The sequence below is a fragment of the Cololabis saira genome, chromosome 6 (genome assembly GCF_033807715.1).
Source record: "Cololabis saira isolate AMF1-May2022 chromosome 6, fColSai1.1, whole genome shotgun sequence".
In the NCBI taxonomy this organism is placed as follows: Eukaryota; Metazoa; Chordata; class Actinopteri; order Beloniformes; family Belonidae; genus Cololabis; species Cololabis saira.
In genome coordinates this window covers 43,413,791-43,438,220 of record NC_084592.1, presented here as the reverse complement: position 1 = coordinate 43,438,220, position 24,430 = coordinate 43,413,791, and the positions used below count along the sequence as shown (strand labels likewise).

The following is a 24,430-nucleotide window of genomic DNA, read 5'->3' as shown; positions in this document are numbered from 1 at the left end:
ACGATAAAAAAAATACCAATTCAACTCCACCTTTGTAACTATAAATCTATCTCGCTCTCAGATCCGCCATGTTTGTTACACAAAAACTATTTCTTTCTTTCTTTCTTTCTTTCTTTCTTTCTTTCTTTCTTTCTTTCTTTCTTTCTTTCTTTCTTTCTTTCTTTCTTTCTTTCTTTCTTTCTTTCTTTCTTTCTTTCTTTCTTTCTTTCTTTCTTTCTTTCTTTCTTTCTTTCTTTCTTTCTTTCTTTCTTTCTTTCTTTCTTTCTTTCTTTCTTTCTTTCTTTCTTTCTTTCTTTCACATACGTTGTGCGTTTGATTTATTGCAGAACCATAAATCAGCTTTACACAAAAACGTCATTGACGGGAATTTATCGTTTTTTACTGCGTTTTTTTTACGGTATATCGTGAACGGTAAAATATTGCCCATCCCTACCAGACGCTGCTGAAATGTTCATAAACTTGCCAGAACAGCAGAGTTTTTCACAGCATAACATTATCAGCCTGTTTACCGGAGAAACTAGAGGGCCGACTGAAGGACGAGGGGAAATGGGAGGTTTCATCAGGGACGATCGGGCCGTCGCCCCGGCAACGCTGCGAAGGAAGCTTTAGGCCCCGTTTCCACGTAGCAAAAACAGTGGCGTTTTCATGCGTTTTGGCCGTTCGTTTACAAAAAAACGAAGCTCAAATCTCCAAAAACGATAATTTCTGAAAACTCCGGCCAAAGTGGAGATTTGCAAAAACTCCGTCTTTCACGTTTGCTTGTAAACGGAGGGACACGGACATTTAGGCTTCAGAACGTCACATTATGCGACAGAAACGTCACCAGCGTCATGTGTGCGACCTATGTTTACAATTTGTTTGGCCACCGTCAATATTTTCTTGTATTTTACCTGTTTAATATTCTAAAGTCACACTTAAAAGTCACACTTAAAACTCCACTTCTCTGTCACTCCAAACGAAAGACTCTCGTTCCGTCTTGGAAGTAACTGCAGTCAAGGCTGATTTATGGTTCTGCGTTACACCAACGCAGAGTCTACGGCGTAGGGTACGCGGCGACGCGCACCGTACGTAGGCTACGCTGTCGATTTAACGCGGAACCATATTATTCAGGCTTCACACGTGTCATTTGTTGATTTTTTTTTTCCAGGATTCTGATTGGCTAGCATGACTTTATCTTCTCGTTACACTGCCCCCTGCAGGTTTGGCTGCTCATAGCACCTTAACAGGTATTTATGCGGTTTCGTGTAAATGATGGTATTTTTCAAAACGTAGAGGGGGAAATATCAGTTTTTGTAAATACCCGTCTATGTGGAAACGTGGCCTTAGATGTCCTTCGTTGGAAGGAGAATCAAAACGAGGTTTCACGCTGAAGTATTGATCAGCCCGGAGCCACATAGACGTACATGAGCGGTTTGTCAGCGTTCAGCACGCGAGGTCGCAGAACTGGGTCGTCCATCTGCTGCATCCATACGTTACTCGCTGTAAACCTGTAACGGCTCTCCCGGGGTCGCGCCCGGGTCGGCCTCGCCGCCCTGCCTTTATGGGGGAAACGGTGCAGACAAACCAAGAGGAAGTCAGAGGACTTGGAACGTGTTTGTAACCATCTGGCCATGGCTTTTCAAAGTGTTTAAGGAGTCTTGTAAAACAGACTAATAAGGTCCTCGTAAATTTAAGATGGAGGTGCTAATCTCTGAAAACTGTAATGGGTCACATGACCACAGTGGAGATAAAAACGTCACAACAGAGGGTTTATGGGTCGGAAGTTAGAGGCTCGACCTTCGTTTAATGTCGCTGAAACCGCTCATGAACAGAAATGCAAATAACTATGAAGTTTTTTATATGAAGTATAATAAAAAACAATATTCTGACTGAAAAAACCTGGTTTTCCGAGCCTTTACAAAAAAACATAAGATGGATAAGAACTTTAGAAGATTAAACATTAAATCAACAAAACATAAAAACTTGAACTTCAAATGAATTTCCTTTTTGGGGATTGATAAAGTAATATTGAATCTGAATCAGTTATTTGTTTGTTTTGAATATTTCGAACAATCGTGAACAACAATCAGATTTCAATCAGCTTCTGAAAATAAGGAAACAAAATATTCTTTTTATAATTTTTTATATTTATTTATTTTTATAATATTTTATAATATAATTTGTATAATTATATAATTTTTATACCATTCTTTTTCTGCAGCGATGAAAACGTGATTGTTGGTTCTGTTTCCTCACATCATTGTTGTCCGGCTCTTTTGTTCTTTTCTCTTTTTTGTGCCGCTTATTGTTCGGGCTAGCTAAACATGATGCTACGCTATTTTCTTTTGTTTATTTTTTTTCTTGCTGAAAACTGGTGATTGGACTATTCAGTTCACAAAAAGGTTTTTTTTTTCTTCCCTCCTTCATGGGCGTCTGGACCCCAATGTAGCTGCACAGGTTGCAGCTCCGATAACTGTTGTTTAATTCAAACCGTATAAATCGGCGGACGGCAGCTGGAGCTAACGCGGAACGCCGTATGATTTCGTTTTGTAGTTTTCACGACGTCTGATGAAGGAAACGAGCGACGTAAAGGAAGTAAAACGTCAGAGACAGTGGCGGAGCGCGGGTCTCAGTCCAGAGGGGGCGGAGCATTCTCCATGGGCCTGTATGATAGTCATTTTAACGTTCAACAACATCATCCTACCCATCAAACAATGTTTATTCTCACTTTTATTGAGCAAAGCCTATAGGCCTATGCTGCAGAAAGCACAGTAAAGTAACAAACTTTTTCAGAAGAACAAACACAAACTTAGGCCTGACAGCTGTCAATCACCTGGCGCTGAAAACTCAGATAGTCACGGACTGACTCAGTTCTATCTTTCATACAGCTTAAATACAAAAAAAAAACATTCCACAATCTATTTAGATAGATATAGACACATCGGTCTATAACATCATTTCTGAGCTCTATAACAGAGAATAGACTCTAGTCTAGTTGACAACAACACAAAGCTCATTCAAATAGGCAGGTGGTCAAAGCTACCACAACATTCTGATAAAGAAATTATTTATGAAGGTTACACTGACTCATCAATGGCAGTTGACTCTTCCATAAAACTTCTACATGCTTAGTCCTCTTTTAAACTTTAGCGAGTTTAGTCGGCAAATTGGCTGTAACTGTTAAGGCTGATTTATGGTCCCGCGTTACACCAACGCAGAGCCTACGGCGTAGTGTACACGGCGACGCGCAACGTACGTGCGCATCGCCGCGTTCCCTACGCCGTAGGCTTCGCCATACCCTACGGCGTAGTTTCTGCGTCGATTTAACGCGGAACCATAATTCAGGCTTTACAGCCAATCAGCGTTGGCCGCACAATGCACATTTGATCGTAATTATAGTCTACAATTTACGATTATATATGAACGTATCACACAAAACGGGGCCCTATCATTGGGCCCTTTGAGCTTGTGGGCCCCGGGGCGCCCGCCCCCTGGCCCCCTATCTGGCTCCGCTACAGGTCAGAGACATCAGTGTGACGTGTGGGCGTGGCCTGTGTTTCACTGCGACCGCTTTGGTTGATTCTTGCTCATGTCTGATGACGGTGCGAGCCAAACAGCCGCCGCCGCTGCTGCTGCGGTGTCCAGACTAGGGATGGGTGGTATGGACTAAAAAAATTATCACGATAATTTCTGGCATTTATCCCGATAACGATAAAAATGACGATAAAAAAGATACCAATTCAACTCCACCTTTGTAACTATAAATCTATCTCACTCTCAGATCCGCCATGTTTGTTACACAAAAACTTCTTTCTTTCTTTCTTTCTTTCTTTCTTTCTTTCTTTCTTTCTTTCTTTCTTTCTTTCTTTCTTTCTTTCTTTCTTTCTTTCTTTCTTTCTTTCTTTCTTTCTTTCTTTCTTTCTTTCTTTCTTTCTTTCTTTCTTTCTTTCTTTCTGGCTCTTTTCTTTCTTTCTTTCTTCCTTTCTTTCTGGCTCTTTTCTTTCTTTCTTTCTTTCTTTCTGGCTCTTTTCTTTCTTTCTTTCTTTCTTTCTTTCTTTCTTTCTTTCTTTCTTTCTGGCTCTTTTCTTTCTTTCTTTCTTTCTTTCTGGCTCTTTTCTTTCTTTCTTTCTTTCTTTCTTGCTCATTTCTTTCTTTCTTGCTCATTTCTTTCTTTCTTTCTGGCTCTTTTCTTTCTTTCTTTCTTTCTGGCTCTTTTCTTTCTTTCTTTCTTTCTTGCTCATTTCTTTCTTTTCTTTCTTTCTTTCTTTCTTTCTTTCTTTCTTTCTTTCTTTCTTTCTTTCTTTCTTTCTTTCTTTCTTTCTTTCTTTCTTTCTTTCTTTCTTTCTTTCTTTCTTTCTTTCTTTCTTTCTTTCTTTCTTTCTTTCTTTCTTTCTTTCTTTCTTTCTTTCTTTCTGGCTCATTTCTTTCTTTGTTGCTCATTTCTTTCTTCCGTCACGTACGTTCTTACCGTGGGGAATTTTTTTGACGGTTTATCGTGAACGGTAAAATATCGCCCATTCCTAGTCCAGACGCGCTCGTAACCTCCCTCCCGGGGGGAGGAGGGGGGCTCATCTCATTTCTGCTCGCTGTGATTCACGTTTCTGTTGCATTAGCAGACATCTCTGAACGGCCCGCTAAACCCCCCCCTCGCTCCAGAACCTCCCCCTCCGGCGTCTTCGTCTTTTCAATCTGCATTTCACTCGTTCAGAGATCTGAGCTCCGTAATCCGTGACGCTCCCTTTGTCGCTGCCGCCAAGTCGTTTAGTCACCCCTCGCCGTCTGGCAGCGCCGTCCCGCCGTGGTTACTCCCGCCCCCCACCCCGTCCCCCCCCACCGCCCCTCCGTCTGAACCATCTGATTCTGCACAGTCGCTGAAGCGAACGTCCTGATTGGTACCAGGTGAGGGTGGGGGGGCCCGGGGGGCCCCGGGGGGCCCAGCGAGCAGCCGTGCGTGTCCATGACTTCTCCGCCGGGCAGCTTGTTGTTGTTGTTTAGTTTAGTTTAGTTTATTGGTTTGCACAGTTTTAAAAATATACAGGAAATATCAAATATAAATACTATTTGAAGCCTCCACCGAAGTTATTAAAATGTCATGTGTTATAAAGAACACAAGATTAATATACAAAAACAAAAAGTATAACTACGCAAAAGTGATGGCAAACTAATAATGCAATATATAAATAATAAAGAATAAAAACAAAAAATAAGTGTGTGTGAGTGTGCATGGGATATTGTTTTTACAACTTATATTACTTATATTGACTCCTGAGCAAATAAGACGGTACATGTCACTATGAGTGAAACACAAAAAAACAAAAAAAAAGAACATGGATACATGTACAACCTTACATTGGGAAAACAGTTACAAAACAGCAGTCAAGTTCCTTCAAACGTCTTTTGTAACATTTCAAAGGGGAAGAGTCTTTGCCAGGTGGGAAAAATCATTCCACAATTTAGTCCCTAAATCTCACCGAAAATTGACGTCTGCAAGTGAGAAATTTAGGAGGATGAAGATCTGAGGATTGTCCAGTTGAATAAGAATGAACCTGTGAATTTAATTTAAAGTAAGTCTGGAACTGTCCAGGAATTGTCGTTGGTTCGGCTCTCGTCGTCTCCAGGTGGTCAACGTCTGCTTTCCCTCCGAGGAACATTTACCCCGGTCGGTGGTCGACGTGTCGGAGCTAAAGCCCCCCCCCCCGGGGGGCCGACACCTCCACCCCCCCCACAAGTGGTCACATGTGTTTGTGCAGATGTGCTCGTGTCAGATTCCATCCGGTGTTTTCCTGCTCCATCTGGCCCTGTTGCCCCCCCGACCCCCCGACTCCCCGACCCCCGACCCCCCGCCGGACCAGGAATGAGCCCCGGCCTGCTGTGTGGCCCCGGGAGCTTTAGGCCACGTTTACACATAGCCGGGTATTTACAAAAACAGATATTTTCCCCTCTACGTTTTCAAAAATATCCTCGTTTACACGAACCCGCATGAAAACGCTGTTAACGTCATGCCAGCCAATCAGAATCCTGGAAAAAACATCAACAAATGACACGTGTAACTTCCAGTTAAGGCTGATTTATGGTTCCGCATTACACCAACGCAGAGCCTACGGCGTAGGGACTTTAGTTAATTTAGTAATTAATGCAGAACGACTGAGGTTTTGAGGAGAATTAACCGTTATTTTGGTATTTTTCCCGCTTTGACGGCTGAACAAAAACAGAAAATAACGGTCCGGTGCTCCAAGCAGAACTTCTCTTCTGAAGTACCAGAAGTACTAGAAGTACTAGAAGTACTAGAAGTACTAGAAGTATCAAAAGTATCTGAAGTATCTGAAGTACCTAAAGGACCTGAAGTATCTGAAGTACCAGAAGTACTAGAAGTATCAAAAGTATCAAAAGTAACTGAATTATCTGAAGTATCTGAAATACCTAAAGGACCTGAAGTACCTGAAGTACCAAAAGTACCAAAAGTATCAAAAGTATCAGAAGTAACTGAATTATCTGAAGTACCTAAAGGACATGAACTATCTGCAGTACCACCGCGTCAGCTGTGTAGAAGTATCACCGGTTCCATCTGCAGCGGTTCCCGTCTCTCCCACGGGGAACATTTCAGGCGATCCGGCGGCTGATAATCTTCATAGCTGAGCTTTAATTATGTTCGGGGGGAAATAAAGTCCATTTGTTCAGCGATGGCTGGTCGTCCTGCTGCGTGCCTTCGGTCGTGATGCTCTGCTTCCTCAGACGCTTCACATTCTCCACAGCCGCACTCCGGTTTCCTGCGAGGAATGGAAATGGATGCTGGGATATTTTTGACTTCTTTTTTTTAAACACAAATAGAGTAACAACAAAAAAAAGCAGGTGCCATAATTAGATGAATTGATCCGTCATCCTTCCTTTTGGTAAAGAAACAACAGTTTTGACTCATAAAGACACAGAGACGGGTGATTATTGTTCTCTTCTGTTAGTGGTTTTAATATTGTGGCTTGTTGAAATGTTGCAGTACCTCTCCTGACCACCAGGGACTGAGTTGGTCTTGTTGAGGAATAGTGTCTTTTATACTTTATACCGCCAGATCCACAAGTCAAAGACCCAGTTTGGCTTCAGTTACATCCTTCACATCAACCCTCCGACAAAAATATTTAGAGGGTTGTCATGGAAACACAGCAATCTCTTTCTCTCTCTCTCTTCGCCAGTTGGGTAAGAATCATTTCCCTCCATCGCTGGGCGGGGGTCGCGTGCCCCTGCGTTTGTGGGGACTCCCTGACCCTTGGGGTGTCCGCCGGGGTGGCCTCGGGGGGGGGGGTGGGGCCGGGTCCGGGGATCGGGCCTCCCCTGGCCGGGGGGTGCACGGGCGGACGCAGCGGCGGGGTGGCACCATTCCCAGGTGTCTATGTCTTATGTTGTCAGTATGAATGGGGGGATGTTGGACCGTTTCCCCCTCCGTCTGGGGGCTCCGGCGGCGCCAGGGGCGCCCGTGGAGGTACGGTGGGGCCCTGGCCCGGCTTGGAGGGCCGGCCCCCGTCTACTGGATGGCCGGTGGGGGAACGTGGGTGTCTTACCAGGGCCGGCTCTGCTGGTCCTGCTTCCTGGCTTCGGCCTCTGCTCCTCCTCCTTCCCCCCCTACACGATTCATACGCACATAGGCGAAGGGCGGGGGGTCCGGGTCGTGGGGGGCATCGTCCCACGTGGCCCGGCACTCCCCGCCTCACGGTTTTAACAGCAATGTAGACACTGCACATTCAACACTTAATAAATACATTTGACAATGACACTTAGTTCGGGAGGGGGGGTCGGTGTCAAATCGATACTTGGCCCTCCCCCTCCCTGTTTTTATGGCATTAATCACATGCACTCAACACCAGGGGCGGTAGGGAGCTCTGGCTGCTTCTTCCCACGCCGTGGGGGCCTCGCAGGCGTTGGGTTGTCTCCCTCCTACCTCTCCCCTCTGTGGGGTTGCCGGTGGCCTGGGTTCCGGGTTCTTCCTTGTCGGCCTCTGGTCTCGCGGGTGGCGGGGTTGCTCCCCCCCCTCCCCACTATAGATACACTTCAGGTGGAGCTTTGTTTGGTTTATTACACACACACACACACACACACACACACACACACACACACACACACACACACACACACACACACACACACACACACACACACACACACACACACACATAGCTACATAGACATATACACGCTCACGCCATATTTTCATGGCTAGGAAAATATGGCTCCTCCTCAGAACTCTTTAAGGTTACTTGTTCATCTGTTTGCTAAAAGCGTGTGTGATTTAAAATGTTTTAAATTTGATAAATAGATCTGTGTGTCAAAGTTTCCTCCAGCTACGATTGGCAAAGAGCCGTATGTGCTTTTATCACCACACGTTGTAACTCCTCGGCTTCGTGTTCCGGTTTAGAGGAGACTTTAAGATTTTACTGGAGGTTTTTAAGGTTTTAAATGTGCTGGTGCTGTTTTTATCTGTGTGAACGTCTTTATAACCCGGTCAGAGTTCAGACATCATCCGGTCAGACGACCTTTACAGTTCCCAGATCCAGTTCTCGGTTGTACTTACCTGTACAACCGAGAACTGCTCAAACTGTCTGTGCCTTCAAATCTCCAACCCTTTAATTCAGCAGCAGCTTCAGACATCTTGTCATCAGATATTATCTTTATTTGTGTTTTCTTTCCATTTGCTTTGATCTACTTTATTTATAGCCTTTTATTGTCTACATGTAAACACACTTTGGACAACTTGAGTTATTTTTAAATGTTCTATATGAACATATATACGGCTAAGAGTCATTAAACTTTAACCCTGTTTTCCTTGTTACATATTTCATTTTTTTGCTTTTTGCTTTTCTGTTTCTTTTATACGACGGGGTATTAGGGCCAAACTAAGAAAAAAAATTGAAATTACGAGAATAAAGTCATAATATAATGAGAATAAAGTCGTAATGTTGCGAAAATAAAGTCGTAATAGAATAAAGTCGTAATATTACGAGAATAAAGTCGTAATAGAATAAAGTCGTAATATTATGAGAATAAAGTCGTAACATTACGAGAATAAAGTGGTAATTTATGAGAACTCTAACAGGAAGAGCATCTTCTCCCTGTGTTAAAATGAGGAATATCTTGTGAAGTTATATTTATATATTATATATTACGACTTTATTCTCACAACATTATGACTTTATTCTGGTAATTTCCATTTTTTTTTTGTCTTAGTTTGGCCCTAATACTCTGTCGTACTTTTAAGGTGAAGGTAAAGCTAAAGCGTCTTCTCATTCAGACGAAGGCTCCAATATTGTGATTTAAATGCGTCAACGTTCAACAGAAACATGGATTTCAGCCCTAAAAGAAGTCTAAAGCTGCTGGAGATATCAGGGCAAGCTGGGAAATTGGTGGCGCTCATCTCCTTGTTTAGTTCTGGGTGGAAAGCAGCCAAGTCCTCCACCTTTTTGAAGAAGGCGTTTTCCTGTGATGTGTCTGTGGGAGCGGTTTGTTTTCATGCAGGCATGTGCTCTCCTGACTCGGCTAATTAGTCCCTCTCTTTCCTCTCAGGGTCGTGTTTATGAGCTGGCAGACATATGGGCAGGAAGAAGTAAAAGCATCGGTTCAGGTGAGTCCCGCAGACGAACAGTTATTTCCTCTCCCCCCCTCCTGCTCAGACTAGAATTTGTGGGTAATTTAGAATTTATTAAAGGATTTGCCCCTTGAGATGTAACATCTCATTTTCAAGGGGGTCCCATAAAACATACAACATTACAATTTATTACATTACAGTACAGACATACATGACAGAAAACAAACACAACCCCTACCCACATAAGTCTAGTTACAAAGTAGGCTAATTGAATAACCGAAACAATGAGATAAATATAACATAACGGAGAAAAAATAAATAGAAAAAACAAATAAAATTAAAGCTGCAAGCAGCGATGAATGGGCCCTCGCACTCACAGCCACCGCCCCCCATAAGCATATCAGACATGACACCACCCACGACTTCCTATGTCAAACCATTCAAAAGTTATAGCAGAAAAAAGGGACAACCAATCAGAAGAAGGGGCGGGGCTAATTCAAGCCAATGAAGGTCAAGGACTCCATACAGAGTCTGATGACACCACCCACGACTCTCTATGTCAAACCATTCAAAAGTTATAGCAGGAAATAGGGAGAACCAATCAAAAGAAGGGGTGGGGCTAATTTTCACTAATTATGGTCAAGGACTCAATACCGAGTCCCATGACACCACCCACGACTCTTTATGTCATACCATTCAAAAGTTATGGCAGAGAAAAGTTTTCCAGGTGGTGCTGTTGAGCCATTTTGCCACGCCCATTAATGCAAACCATGAAAGATCAAATTTATCGCCAGGCCTGGCTTGCATGACAAATTTGGTGCCTTTTGGGGAACTATCAAATATGGACCAATCAGATGAAAGGGGGGCGCGCTTTTTGGCGTCTAGCGTCGCCACGGTAACACTTTTGAAAGAGAAAACTAATGCGCGTAGTCGCAGGATGGAGACGCATATTTTGATGTATAACACACCTGGGTGCACGTTACGGTTCGGGCCGTATTAAGTCTCGAAGGAATGGCATATATTGCTCCAAAATTACGTGATTAATTCAGAATGTTCAAAATGGCCGACTTCCTGTTCGGTTTCGGCCATAGCGCCAAGAGACTTTTCTTTAAGTTGCGACATGATACAGGTGTGTACCGATTTTCGTTCATGTACGTCAAACCGTATTATGGGGCTTGAGGCGCAAAGTTTTTTCTGTCTGAACGAATCAGATGAAGGGTGGGCGCGCTTTTTGGCGTCTAGCGTCGCCACGGTAACGCTTTTGAAAGAGAAAAGTAATGCGTGTTGTCGCAGGATGGAGACGCACATTTTGATGTATAACACACTTGGGGGCACGTTACGGTTCGGGCCGTATTAACTGCCGAAGGAATGGCATAAATTGCGCCAAAGTGACACGATTAATTCAAAATGGCCGACTTCCTGTTCGGTTTCGGCCATGTCGCCAAGAGACTTTTCTTTAAGTTGTGTACTGATACAGGTGTGTAGCGATTTTCGTGCATGTACGTCAAACCGTATTGTGGGGCTTGAGGCGCAAAGTTTTCAAGGGGGCGCTGTTGAGCCATTTTGGCACGCCCATTAATGTAAACCATTAAATATCAAATTTTTCGCCAGGCCTGACTGGCATGCAAAATTTGGTGACTTTTTGGGCACGTTTAGGGGGGCAAAAAGGCCCTCCTTTCGTCAGAAGAAAGAAAGAAAGAAAGAAAGAAAGAAAAATTCCTACAGATACAATAGGGCCTTCGCACTGAAGGTGCTCGGGCCCTAATAAAATAAATAAATAGAAAAAAGGACACAAAAAAATACATAAATAAATTAAAAACCTGAGAATATAATGCCAACTTAAAACAATGAAAAGAGGTAATAGAACGCAAAAAGAGAGGAAGATTATTCCAATCTGATGGAGCTTTAAAATAAAATTATCTTTTACCAACCTCTTTTAAAATTCTAAGAACAAAGAAAAAAGGAAAATTCATATGTCTGAGTGAGTATGGAGAGTTATATGGAATCTTTCTGTTATTTTAAATATGGAGGACAGTGAAAATAAACACATTTAAAAAGGAACTGAAGCCAGTGAAATTGCCGTCTAGATTTGGTTTGAAACCAGTTCAATGAATCAAACGTAAAACAATGATGTTCTGAAAGGACAACGTAACACAAATCTACATCATGAATAGGGGTGTAACAATATATCGTGCCACGAAATTTCGCGATACAAAAACGTCACGAAACGTGTCGTGGAGGTGACAAACTGTATCGCGATATTGGGTTATTTATATTAATATGTTGTGTTGACTAGTAACGCGCAGCGTATTGGTGACGACCGCGCCTCGACCCGCAGACCAAAATCTTCCTCCGCTCAGAAGAAACTAGTACCGTTTTGCGGTCCCGTTTTGAGCTCTGAACTTTTATTTATGTAAGTCTGGTGTAGAGTTAAGCCTTACCTTATTAAATTAAACCTTTTTGGGGTCGTGAGTAGGATAAACACGGGGACAACTTCTGCTGAGTTCCAGTGTACTTTAATGTCCCTCAACAGTGTAGGATTTTAGAACATCAACACAGCACCTAGTGCCGTACTGTGGCGTATCACTCCGCCCAATCTAAAACAGACTAATCACTACAGATAAACTGACTAGTGTCATTATAGTCCCTGATTTACATCAGAATATAAAGAATATATTTATAAAATAATGAACCCTGAATTACCAAAATAACCTTCTTAACAAAAATAAATCTCCTCTTACACTTATAAGGTGAGCATGAATCAATCTTTTTTATGATGTAAAATTGTATTTATTTATTTACTTTTATTTATTTATTTAATTTTAGTTGTTAAATTTCTGGAAAGAAAAAAGTCAAATCATACATGAGAGAAACTATTCAGTTTGTGGCTAAATATTTGTACTTGTATGAAACTGAAGATGCATAATGCAAACCTGACATTTACTTTTAGTTCAGTTTGTGGAAAATGGTTGGCCTGGCTTGCTCTTTAAAACTTAAACAGTTATAAAGAACTAGACAATTTCCTCGCAGAAATTGCGAGAGTGTCACGGCGGGCTGCTGCACATTTGTGTACATTTTGCAAGCAATAAAGGTGAAGGACTCAAAACTAAGTCTGATGACACCACACAGGATTCTCTATGTCAAACCATTCAAAATATATTTCACTATAACATATCAACCAATCAGAAGAAGGGGCGGGGCTAATTTGCACCAATGAAGGTCAATGACTCAATACCGAGTCCAATGACACCACCCATGACTGTCTATGTCAAACCATTCAAAATATATTGGACTATAACTTATCGGCCAATCAGAAGAAAGGGCGGGGCTAATTTGTATATATAATATACAAATGTATATATTTATATATATCATAAAAATAATGGACTGTTGATCATCTAAGGTCAAAAGGTCAGGGTTTACATTTCTCCATTTTCCAGATTAAAGTATATGAAGTCTGTACTGACTGGGTCATGTGACCAGTTCTGGCTCAGTCTAATCACTCAGCAGCTGTGCTCTGGTTGCTAGAAGAACAAGAACCTCGACATGAGGAAGGTTTCGGGTTCGCTGTGAGAAAACCCCAGATTTTGCCTTGTGACAAGCTCTCAAATAACTCCGATTTGTGAGAAAACCGTACCTCCTACCAGAAAAACAAAGACATCGTGAGAGCCACAGAACCCGGCAGATTCTGACAATCTTAATTTTATTCAGATATTCCTTAAAATGTGTTAGTAACGGCAGTTCGAAAACAAAGTGAGATTTTTTTGAAGAAAAGTTTTGATTATATTGCAGTGAATGGGGACTGAGGCAGGAATTGGCGAGGCTTTAGCCCTCCCCGTTTAAATTTTGTGCATACCCCACCTGTCAAAGTCACATTTTATGAATCCCAACATCTATGTCTACATTCTGACCAAAAATTATCTTTCTAGCTTTCACGGTTCGGCCGTGAGCTCGAGTTACACATAAAAATTAAGGTCATTTTTTTAATGTCCCTCCCACTCTAAAAAATTAGAGCTCCACTCTAAATTTGACAAAAAAGTGATTTCCAGTCCTCGCTTGAGGGCTCATATCTTGAAAAGTGTACATCTTAGCAAAAAACAGTTTCATGTTCGGAGAGAGAAGAGAAGTTTTCCTCCGTTTTGAAGTTTGAATGACATTTCTACGTGCGAGTATGAGAAAGATACGTGACTCAGAAAAAAGATGAATTTTTATTTTATTTTTTACCTCCTCCCATCCACAGTGTTACATTGTGCGCCATAGAAATACATGGGAAAATCTCCCCATTAGTTTGGAAATTTGGAAATGTTTTTGCACTTCTGTTGTTAAATTGTAGTTAACTGTAGTTAAATTCAGGGCCTACAACTTTCTAAATCGGTTCAGAATTTTTCGAGTAACGGTGTGCGAGTGGTGAGGCCCCAAAGTTCTCCCAATGCATTCCGGATGGCGCTAAAAGCACACGTTTTTGCACGTTGCGCAAAAACGTGCACGCCAATCGCTAATAAAAGTCATAGCACACGATTCCCGCTTAAGGCGCACGTTTCTACGTTTTTACTTTTCGCGTTTTCTCAAAGCTGTGGGACTAGTTACGTGCCGAAGTTTTGTCCGGAAAATGAATAAGATGAAACGCACACAATAACAATAGTGCCTCTGGCTGCGCCAAGAGGCACTGCTCCTCCATAGCTACTGCATAGCTATGGAGGAGGCGTGCCACTTGGCGCAGCCGTGGTACCAATTACAAACTGTAACAATAGGGAAAATGCACAGCATTTTTTTGTATTTTGTGTCTTTCAAATAAAAGACCTTTTTATCCAGTCATATGTTCCTCATGCAAGGTTGTTAAAAAATACTGCTATAATATCATATCGTTATCGTGACCTCAATATCGTGTATCGTTTCGTGAGATTAGTGTATCGTTACACCCCTAATAATGAATGAGGACTAACCGGGAGGTTTTGTTTTTTCCAGGCCTCCAGCTGACCTCTGGGCCACGTCGGCGGGGCGGCGGTGGCGTTTGCGTGAGCGAGGGGGGATGAAGTCCAGCATGAGGCAGTGGTGGCGGCTGGTGCTGGCCGCCATGCTGGCCTGGGTGCTCCTCTTCCTCGCCCTCCTCTCGTACTTCCTGGACGCCCGCGTGGACGAGCCGCTCACCTCGGCCGGCTCGCTGCTCTCGCAGCATCCCGACACCCGCCGGCTGGCGTCCATCCAGGCGTCGCACCAGCGGCACGCCGCGCTGGGCTCCCGCTTCCAGCAGGCCTTCCCGCTGACGGCGGCGTACCGCCCGGAGCCGTCCGCCAGCGCCGCCGCCTCGGAGGCCGCTAGCGTGGAGGCGAGCCACGGCCCCGACGGCGCCTACGTGGCCTACGGCAGCCAGGAGGCCGTAGGCCGCCGTGACTACCTGGACCCGCAGAGCCTCGCCGCCTGGTCCTCCTTCGGCACCGAGAACGTGGGCTCCCACTCGGACCCCGGAGTGCGGAGCCGCGAGAGAACTTTCCAGGGGTCGGAGTATCAAAACCAGGCCGGCGACGAGGACGACGACGCGCGGGAGAACGAGGATGAGGAGCCGGATAATGTGAGGACTATGGCGGAAGGGCGGAGGGCCGGGGGCGACTCCAGCGACCCGGAGGACCGGTACTTCTCCCGGTCGGGCCTGCGGCTGTGGCGCGGCCGGGTCTCGGCCGGCATGCTAAGCCCGCGGCTGCAGCGCGCCATGAAGGACTACATGAACGCCAACAAGCACCACGTGTCGTACAGCGGGCGCCGCAGCGCCAGCCAGAGCGCCCGGGAGCTGCTGTGCCAGATGAAGGCCCAGGCCCGGCTCAGGACGGTGGACGGGTCGGAGCAGCCCTTCTCCCGGCTCGGCTGGGACGGGGTCGTGCCGCCGGTGCCGCTGGAGCGCGTGCACGGACGGCGGGAACGGAGCAGCTTCCAGACCTGTGCCGTGGTCACGTCGGCCGGCGCCATCCTGCGCTCGGGGCTGGGGAGAGAGATCGGTGAGTGAAAAACACCCGGCCGTACACGATTGTTTAAAATTGGTTTTATATTTGAAATTAATATAATATATTAATATATTAATTATATTTAATATCAATTAATATTTATATTTTATTTTTATCAACATCATTTTTTTTAAATGTTTTATTAATATTTTATTTTTATTAATATTATTAACGTTTAATATGCAATTATTTGATTAATATCGATCATATTTAATATTTTTTTTAATGTTATATTAATATTTTATTTTTATCAACATAATTTTTTTAATGTTTTATTAATATTTTATTTTTATTAATATTAATATTTCTTATTAACGTTTAATATGTAATTATTTAATTAATATTGATCATATTTAATATTTTTTTAAATGTTATATTAATATTTTATTTTGATCAACATAATTTTCTGTATGTTTTATTAATATTTTATTTGTATTAATATTAATATTCTTATTAACGTTTAATATGTAATTATTGAATTAATAGTGATCATATTTATTATTTTATTAAAATGTTATATTAATATTTTATTAATATTTAAAATAGTAATATATAATTAGTCTTATCGACAGTCTCATAAAACAGTCTCATAATTCGCAAATGCACACACCGTTTCACAAATGCACAAGACAAGTTTCACACATGCACAGAACAATTCACACGTGCGTAGGACAAGATATACAAATGTATTTTTGATGCACACACAAATATAACCTGATTTACAAACGTTTTTTTTGTCTGTGAGTTGCGCTGGATTTGCGTGTGACTTTTGAGACTCCCCTGACGTGACTCGATCCACAAATAATAATAATTTTTTTTAACACGTATTTGCACAACCAATCAGATATCTTCCTTTGTTTCAGCCAATCATAAGAAAAACGTTCAGGTTATATCAGGTTATATTTGTGTGTGCATCAAAAATACATTTGTATATCTTGTCCTATGCACGTGTGAATTGTTCTGTGCATTTGTGAAACTTGTCCTGTGCATTTGTGAAACGGTGTGTGCATTTGTGAAACGGTGTGTGCATTTGCGAATTATGAGACTGTTCTAGCTCCATAGTAAATGTCCTAAATATGAAGCTAAGCTAAATGTTCAAACAGCTGAAATAAGAGCTCTCAGAAGGAGGGTTCGCTCCGCCGCTGCGTTCTAGTGCCTGTTCGAGGCCCAGTAACCGGATGTTAGTTGGTATTTTTGTGAATGATGTGAAAGTGGGTGCCCTACTTCTCAGTAAACATATTTAGGCTCCAGGCTCAGATTAAAACCCTCGACAAATATCGCTGAGGCTCTGAAGGGAGGAAAAAAAAATCACTAAATGTATTCTTAAATCAATCGATGTACAAAAAAAATAAAGTTTTGAAGGTTAAGGCAAAAAGATCTCCCAGATTTGAGGGGAAACACTCGTCTCAGACGAGCTTTTTCACTCCAGTTACGCTGTAAAACAGCTCAGATTAACTTGAGGGTAGTTAAATCTTCACCCGAGGCCACGGGGAATAACATTTGCTCAGGTTTTATTCGTCTTTCAAAGATTAACTCATCAAACTGACGCTTCACAGTTGACCGTGTGCCTAGTAGGTTATACACCTCCTTGTTTCTCTCTCCTGGCTTTTGAATGTTTTTCTTGGTTTGGAGTCCTGGCAGCTCCTCGTCTAAGTGGGGAGAGTGTGAACTCGGCGACAGATGGCTCGCTAGAAAAAACAGACCCCCCCCTCCGGTAACCAATCAGCCTTCTCACATCACATGCAGCTTCCTTCACTTCTCTGGAGCTGATAAGGAGCTGATTCTGCTGCTAATACTGATAAACGTGGAGACTAGCCAGACCCGGTTCCCAGTACTCGAGTTGTAAAAAAAAATCAGGGGGGATGGTGGATTTTATCATATGGGGACAGATAATTTGTGCTGATTACAAATAATATAATATATTACAAATAATAGCAGTGACCAAAACACCTGCAGAAATACTGCAGGAATGACATAGCAGCAGTTAAATGCAGCCTTCTGTAAGCTTTAAATATCCACTGGGCTTACATCAAATACATCAAAACACAACAATAAAAAACACTTTTCTGAACTTATCAATATGACTCTGTCCTTCACAGGATAAGTAAAATGGATCACTGCAAAAACTCAAAATCTTAACAAGAATATTTGTCTTATTTCTAGTTAAAATGTTTCATTTTAGTAAAATAATCTCATTACACTTAAAACAAGACTCATCACTGGAAAAAACAACAATTTTCACCTGTTTCAAGTAGATTTTCACTTGAAATAAGTAGAAAAATCTGCCAGTGGAAAAAGATTTTTTGGCTTGTAATGAGAAGATAAATTTTGTCCCACTGGCAGATTTTTCTACTTATTTCAAGTGAAAATTTACCTGAAACAGGTGAAAATTGTCATACAAGTTATTTTTCTGGTGTTGACTCTAAATGCTGAAATTAGGGCTGGGTATCGATTCAAATGTCAAGAATCGATTCCGATTCTTAATATTCAGAATCGATTATCATGATTTGATTCGATCCAATTCGATATTGATTTGGCTTAGTGTTATTTAAAATATTTTTTGAGCTGTTGCCTGAATTATATGACTGTAAAATAACTAGTGAAATAATAATTTCACAATAATTATTGTGAAATAAATAACTCAAACAGGCCTTTCAATATCCATTTAAAGTGCAAAAAAGAAATTGCAACAGTTCATGCAGTAAACAAATCATTTTAGCTTATTTAATTTATTCTGTCACCACGCACACATATTGCCATGAAGCACCTGCATTTTTCAGAAGTATCATGACAAACTGTGTGTCCGACTACTGGGATTAAAGTTCACCTGGCCAAAATGATGAAAAAAAAAAATCAAAATAAAAAAAAAAAAAAATCGATCTTTAGACATAAGAATCGATTTTTAGGAATTAATATGAGAATCGATTTAGAATCGGAAAAAGATTTTTTTCAACACAGGCCTAGTTGAAATAGCAGTAAAACCACATTCATTGATGAAATGACATAAGGGATGGAAAGGGGGGATGGCAGTTTTACAGGGGGGGGGATTTTGACCGTTTTTATTTCAGGGGGGATGCCATCCCCCTCATCCCCCCTCAACTCCAGTACTGCTGGTTCCGGGCTGAACTGGTTCCTCAGATCTAAAAACCTTGTGGGCGAAAACGTTTCCGCCTGTCAGCACTTTCACTTCCTGTGCTCTTCCTCCGATGTGAAATCGACTTCAGCAAATCAGCAAAAAAGTACATTTTAAACACAACAAGTCTTGTTTTTATGGCTCGTTGCAGCTGATCAGCTGATGTCTCATCCGGGTCACCTTGACTTCTACCCTAATGTGACGCGTACGGTGGCACCATAATACAAGAAAACATCCCTGTAGATCAGGGGTCTCCAACCTTTTTCCCTCTGAGACAGTGTGCGAAATACCCATCCATATTCGGGGGGGTCCCTAACTCGCGTTTTCTTTTCTTTTTTTGTTTTTTAAACAGTGTGGCCCTATACAATAAACAATCAGCCTACTATAGCTATGACAAATACACGCACACTTTTAACCATTTTAGATGCACGTTGTTTTACTAACAGGAGGCAAAATTGTGCATTACGATGCAGAATGTTATTTACAAATTAAATCTGATAATTAAAATAAATAAAAGACATGTGAATAAATGAATAAATACCAGGTATAGGACACTGGCGCACGATCAGTGCATTGCAGAAACGAATAAACAAATAAAATAGACTAAGTTATTTTTTTAGATAAATAAAAAAATACAATGAAAAGGAATTGTGCATTCAAATAACAGTAATAACAACAAATGCCACTATCAGAGACGTGCAATCAGTGCACTTAAACAGATCCTCAGCCTGCTAATGATGACTGATTATTTAACGTTATGTAACCATCCAGGAAATTATGTTTTAACACAGCTGTGTGAACACATTCACAAATAACACTCATAACAGGCCATAATGCAAAATAATAATAACAATAATTAAAAAAAAAACATTATCTCTCAGGTGGGTTCAGGCCATATTAAGCAGGCTGGCCTCTTACCTTAAGTTAAAGCAAGTCACTGCTAGCAGCGGGGGCGCAGTAGCATCTGCCCCGGAGCACTCGGCCTCGACTTCACTTTCTTCACCAGAGGGTGGGAGAGGAACGGGACCCTGTTGTGACATCTTCTCTCTCCTCATCTCTGGCTGCCACTCATACCTTTTTTGATGTGAACCCAAAGTGTGCAAGTGACACTCTGAGTTAGCTTCTGCTTAGCCATGTTATTGTGGCATCTCAACTAGCCTGTCATTGCGCTGTGCTGGCGCACATGGCTAATTTGCATACATAAAGGTGCAGGACTTGTGTTTAACCAATAAAAGTTTTGAATTGTGAATACTTGATATGGCGATCTCTTAAACATATTTAATCGACCATTAGTGACAATCAAATTATCATATATTATTATATAGCCTAATTAATTTTTTTTTTGACAACATTGAGACCCCCCCTAAATTTGGCTTTTGAGCCCTTCAGGGGGGCTCAAGGGTTAATCGGGGGGGTCCGACCCACTCTGCTCTGAGAGCTACTTTTACTAAAATGAAAGTGGACGAGAGCTACTCATGTTTTGTAACATTTATTCCATACTGTAACCCAAACAAACTTAACTGTCCACAGTTAACATTTTGTATCAAAACACCACAAACAATGTTTAAATCATCTGCATGTGCATTTTGGCTTTCTGTATGTACTTTTTGTGTGTATCTCACACTATTACAGTTTTTTTCGATTGCTTACACACTAAAATTAAAAGTAGTACACTATTAGCAAAACCTTACACTCAAGAAGCAAAACATCAGCCCATATTTGCACAACTATAAGCACATTGTCAACCTGACACTTGTTGCAAAACTCTACACACAGTGATTTTCAAAACACTAAACACACTAAACGTACATTAGACACAAAAATGTATCATAAAGTCACTTCTTTGCAATACCAAAGCACTGACTGTCAAATTAGTACATCGTCCAACCAGTTGGTTCAACACAGTCATCAGGTGTGTAAACACTCGTTTGCTTAAATGTAGACACACCAATCAGGTGTATCTACACTATAGAAAGCAGCAGGTGAGCTCATTGGTCTTCAAGCACAAGAGTCAGAGAAAGACTACAGTTTTTCTCGATTGCTTTGACACATTTTGCACATCATGGGTCAACTTTATCTATTGCTCACACCTTCTTTGCGCAGCAAGAGTCCTCTCTGGCGAATCGGTTAACTATTTCTCATTGCTATCACACAATTTTCTTTGACTTTTACTGTAATACACTTTTCAAAACAGTTAACACACTTCTCACAAAGAGACACAAAACATAACTGATTTACCATGGCAACACATTGCAGACACTTTGTAGCAGTGAATTGGAACTGCTCTCTCAATTCTAAAAATTATCAGCACCTGTGTGAACTCTCTTTGCAAAACAAAGCAAGTACCGGTAGTCCTCAACCTATCAAAGAGGTCAATAGCTTGAAGTTGACACCAAGCATGGATCGAGGAGGACGTGGATGAGAACATGTGGCCTGATCGTCAGGCCCGTGTCGACAATGCGTAATTTTCCTGTATTTTTATTTTTTTCATATTTACAGGGTTTCATTTCATTGTGTTTCATTTACAGTACTTTCTTTGACAATTGACCTTTGTTGTACTGCATATTGAACCCTGTCATTTTGCTTACGTGCATGTGACAAGTACTGCAATAAATATTTTTCTGTCAGAATCTTGCCATTTTGTACACAGTAGAACAAATGTAAATCAATGGTGTTGACAGGAACTTCAGCAATACAAAAACAGATCTACAATATTTTACTGTATACACATTTTCTGATTTTACTGTAAATACTCTGTGACAGTATATTTCTAAGTTATATAACTAAGTTAGAGTGCTCAATACAAAACCCAAATTGTAGTATGTTGTCAGTTGTAAAATAGTCAATACTATGAGGGTGTTGAACAAAAGTTGATATTGATAGCTGTGGTTTCAATTTTGTTATCCATCGTTACAGTAAATAAATGAGAAAACACACATTCTAAAAAAATTCTAGGTTTTGATGGAAAAGTTTGGTTTTGATGGATGTGTGACAAGTTTTGAGAAAGTGGTGTCATTCTGCAAACATCATACAGTGTTTTGGTTATTTCAGCTTCTGTTAAGGGCTTTGTGTGAGCTGTTTTGAAAAAGTAAACTGTGAATGGAAAAATGGCCCAAAACGATCAAGAAAAACTGTATATTTGTACTTTGTTGATAGTAGCCTACTCTTATCATAGGGACGTAGAAGTGCTAAAAGTGTTTTAGGTTTATCACAGCAGAGTGTAACTCGTGCAAACAGAGTATAGTAATGTGAAACGTGTTTGTTTCATATGGTAACAAAGTGTGGTTTTTAAAAAGAAGTGTATAGTTTTTACAAGCGTGTTTAATTTTGCAAAGGATCTGTAGTGTTTTGCTAATTTGGTGTGTTGTTGTGCTAATTGTGTGTAGTGTTTTGAAACCACGGGCCCTGTTTTGAAAATCATGCTTAGGTAATCAAGAAAAACTGTAAATGAAATAAGAATGCTATCAAAACAAAATGCAATTACAAATACAGATATTGTTAATTCACTCATCATTTGTTATATCTGCCCATGTCACAAGAGTATTCATCTTTTCTTTTCGTAGACTGCAACTTTACCTGTAAATCTCAGAAACTGCTTGAGTTTCCTCTCAACTCAAACCGTTGCAGAGTTACAGAGATTTAAAAAAAGTACTTTTTCTCCGATAAAAGTCGAGGTTGCAGCCGAGACGAAGGCCGTTCTCACTTTTAGCCACAACATCTTTAATCTCTGCAGGTGCTTGTGGGTCCGTGCTGCGTCACCAACCCCCATGTTTGTGTTTGGCTTGTGCACGTTGCCGTAAACAGAGGAAGGGCGTCTGTCTCCGGCTGTCACGCTCTCCGCTGTCAGACTTTCAGGTCTGGTTTCACACGGCCTCCTCGGCCGTGCAGAGGGGCGTTTCCGTGACCTTCCTCACCCAGGTCCATCCTGTTACCTTACCTATCCACTTGGTGCCTTGTGGCACATAAGGCCTCAACAGAGCTCCTCCACTTATGACGGTCGGCTGCTGCAGTCCTCACTTCCAGCCATGATTTCCATCCTCCTTCCCCTTTCTCCTGCTCGACGGTACGTCTCCAGGGGGTCTTTGGTCTTTGGTCTTCCCCGTCTTCTCTTCCCTTCTGGTGCCCGAGTCATTGCTCTGTTGCAGTCGTTGTTGTGATCCTGCCGCAGTATGTGCCCAATCATCTTCCATCTTCGCAACTTCACCTCATTGCTGAGTGGTCTCATATCAGCTCTTTCCATATGGAGCCAAATCAAGGCCAAAGGTTTTGCTAATTTGAAAATAAAATTTGAACCTGAAAATTCTTTTTTACAGTAATTTTTTTTTTCTTTTCAGTATCAGATCTTTTTTTCAGTTTCAGATCTTTTTTTTTCAGTTTCAAATTTGTTTTTCAGTTACAGACTTTTGGCCCCGATGTGGCGTGGGGGGCGTGGCATCATGAGTGACAGCAGAACAAAGAAGTTATCAGTAGAAGTTTGAATCAACACTGTACATACACCATATTCACGTGATTGGCAGTGGAAAAAACGGATACTAGTGACACATTTCTGTTTAAAAAGCTGTTTTAGACCGTACTTGGCACCAATCCCAGTATAAAAGCAATAAACTATGCCAGACTGTACAGTTCAACAGCCACACTTTAAACTTTGACATTTCCCACTTCCATATACTACCAAGTACGGTCTAAAACAGCTTTTTAAACAGAAATGTGTCACTAGTATCAGTTTTTTCCACTGCCAATCACGTGAATATGGTGTATGTACAGTGTTGATTCAAACTTCTACTGATAACTTCTGCAACCTACGTTTCCTAAAAGCAACATGACTGAGTTACGTCCCCCGCCTTCTCTGTTCTGCTGTCACTCATGATGCCACGCCCCTCTCAGTTGATGCCACGCCCCCTACGCCAGATCGGGGCCAAAAGTCTGAACCTGAAAACAAAATTTGAAACTGAAAAAAAAAGATTTGAAACTGAAAAAAAAAGTTCTGAAAGTGAAAAAAAGATTTGAAACTGAAAAAAAGATCTGATACTGAAAAAAAAAATTGAAACTGTAAAAAAGAATTTTCAGGTTCAAATTTTATTTTCAAATTAGCAAAACTTTTGGCCTTGATTTGGCTCCATATTTCCAGCAGTTGTATATTACTGATGTGATCCTGCCAACTTATTAGGAGTGTTCTTCGTAGGCATCTATTATGAAATACGTCGACAGCCTTGTTGTCTTCTTTGTTCATGTTCCAGGTCTTGCATCCGTACAGTAATACTGGTACTAGTAGTGTCTTGTATAACTTCAGCTTTGTTCTTCTGGTGATGCTGTTAGAGCTCCAGGTCTTCCCAAGTCTGACAAACGCTCCTCTCGCCTTCGACAGTCTATTCTTTAGATCAGGGGTGTCAAATGTGCGGCCAGAGAGAAGTTTCCAACGCAAAAAAACGAAAATGTTAATTTACTAAAAAGGAAGGCATAAATAATTGCCATGAATCGCAGCATATCCGATAATATATTTCTTCTACAAATCCATCGTTATTCCACAAAGAGAGCAGTTTTTGACATTTTTTTAGTTTTCTAGAACGCATTTGCCGATTTTATTTATTTGTAGACGGTCGTTTGTTTTTATTAACTGACTACTATTATATATTTTCGCAGGAAAAATATCACTGCTAAAAAATATGATAGAAGATATTTATTCTGAGAATTTCAGTTTTAAATACGAGGATAGTGACAAAGTAAAACAGTTAAAAAAGAAGTGCTGACTTTTTC

General features: G+C 41.3%; 1 protein-coding gene across 1 annotated transcript in view; it reads left to right on the top strand.

Moving 5' to 3' along the window:
* Positions 1 to 24,430, top strand: part of st6gal2a (ST6 beta-galactosamide alpha-2,6-sialyltranferase 2a) — a 95,815-nt gene that overhangs the window by 41,536 nt on the left and 29,849 nt on the right. Inside the window, exons 2-3 of the mRNA XM_061724626.1 lie at positions 9,526 to 9,583; positions 14,513 to 15,537. Coding sequence (XP_061580610.1) covers positions 14,577 to 15,537 — 961 coding nt within the window. The 5' untranslated portion in view covers positions 9,526 to 9,583; positions 14,513 to 14,576. The remainder of the gene's footprint in view (positions 1 to 9,525; positions 9,584 to 14,512; positions 15,538 to 24,430) is intronic.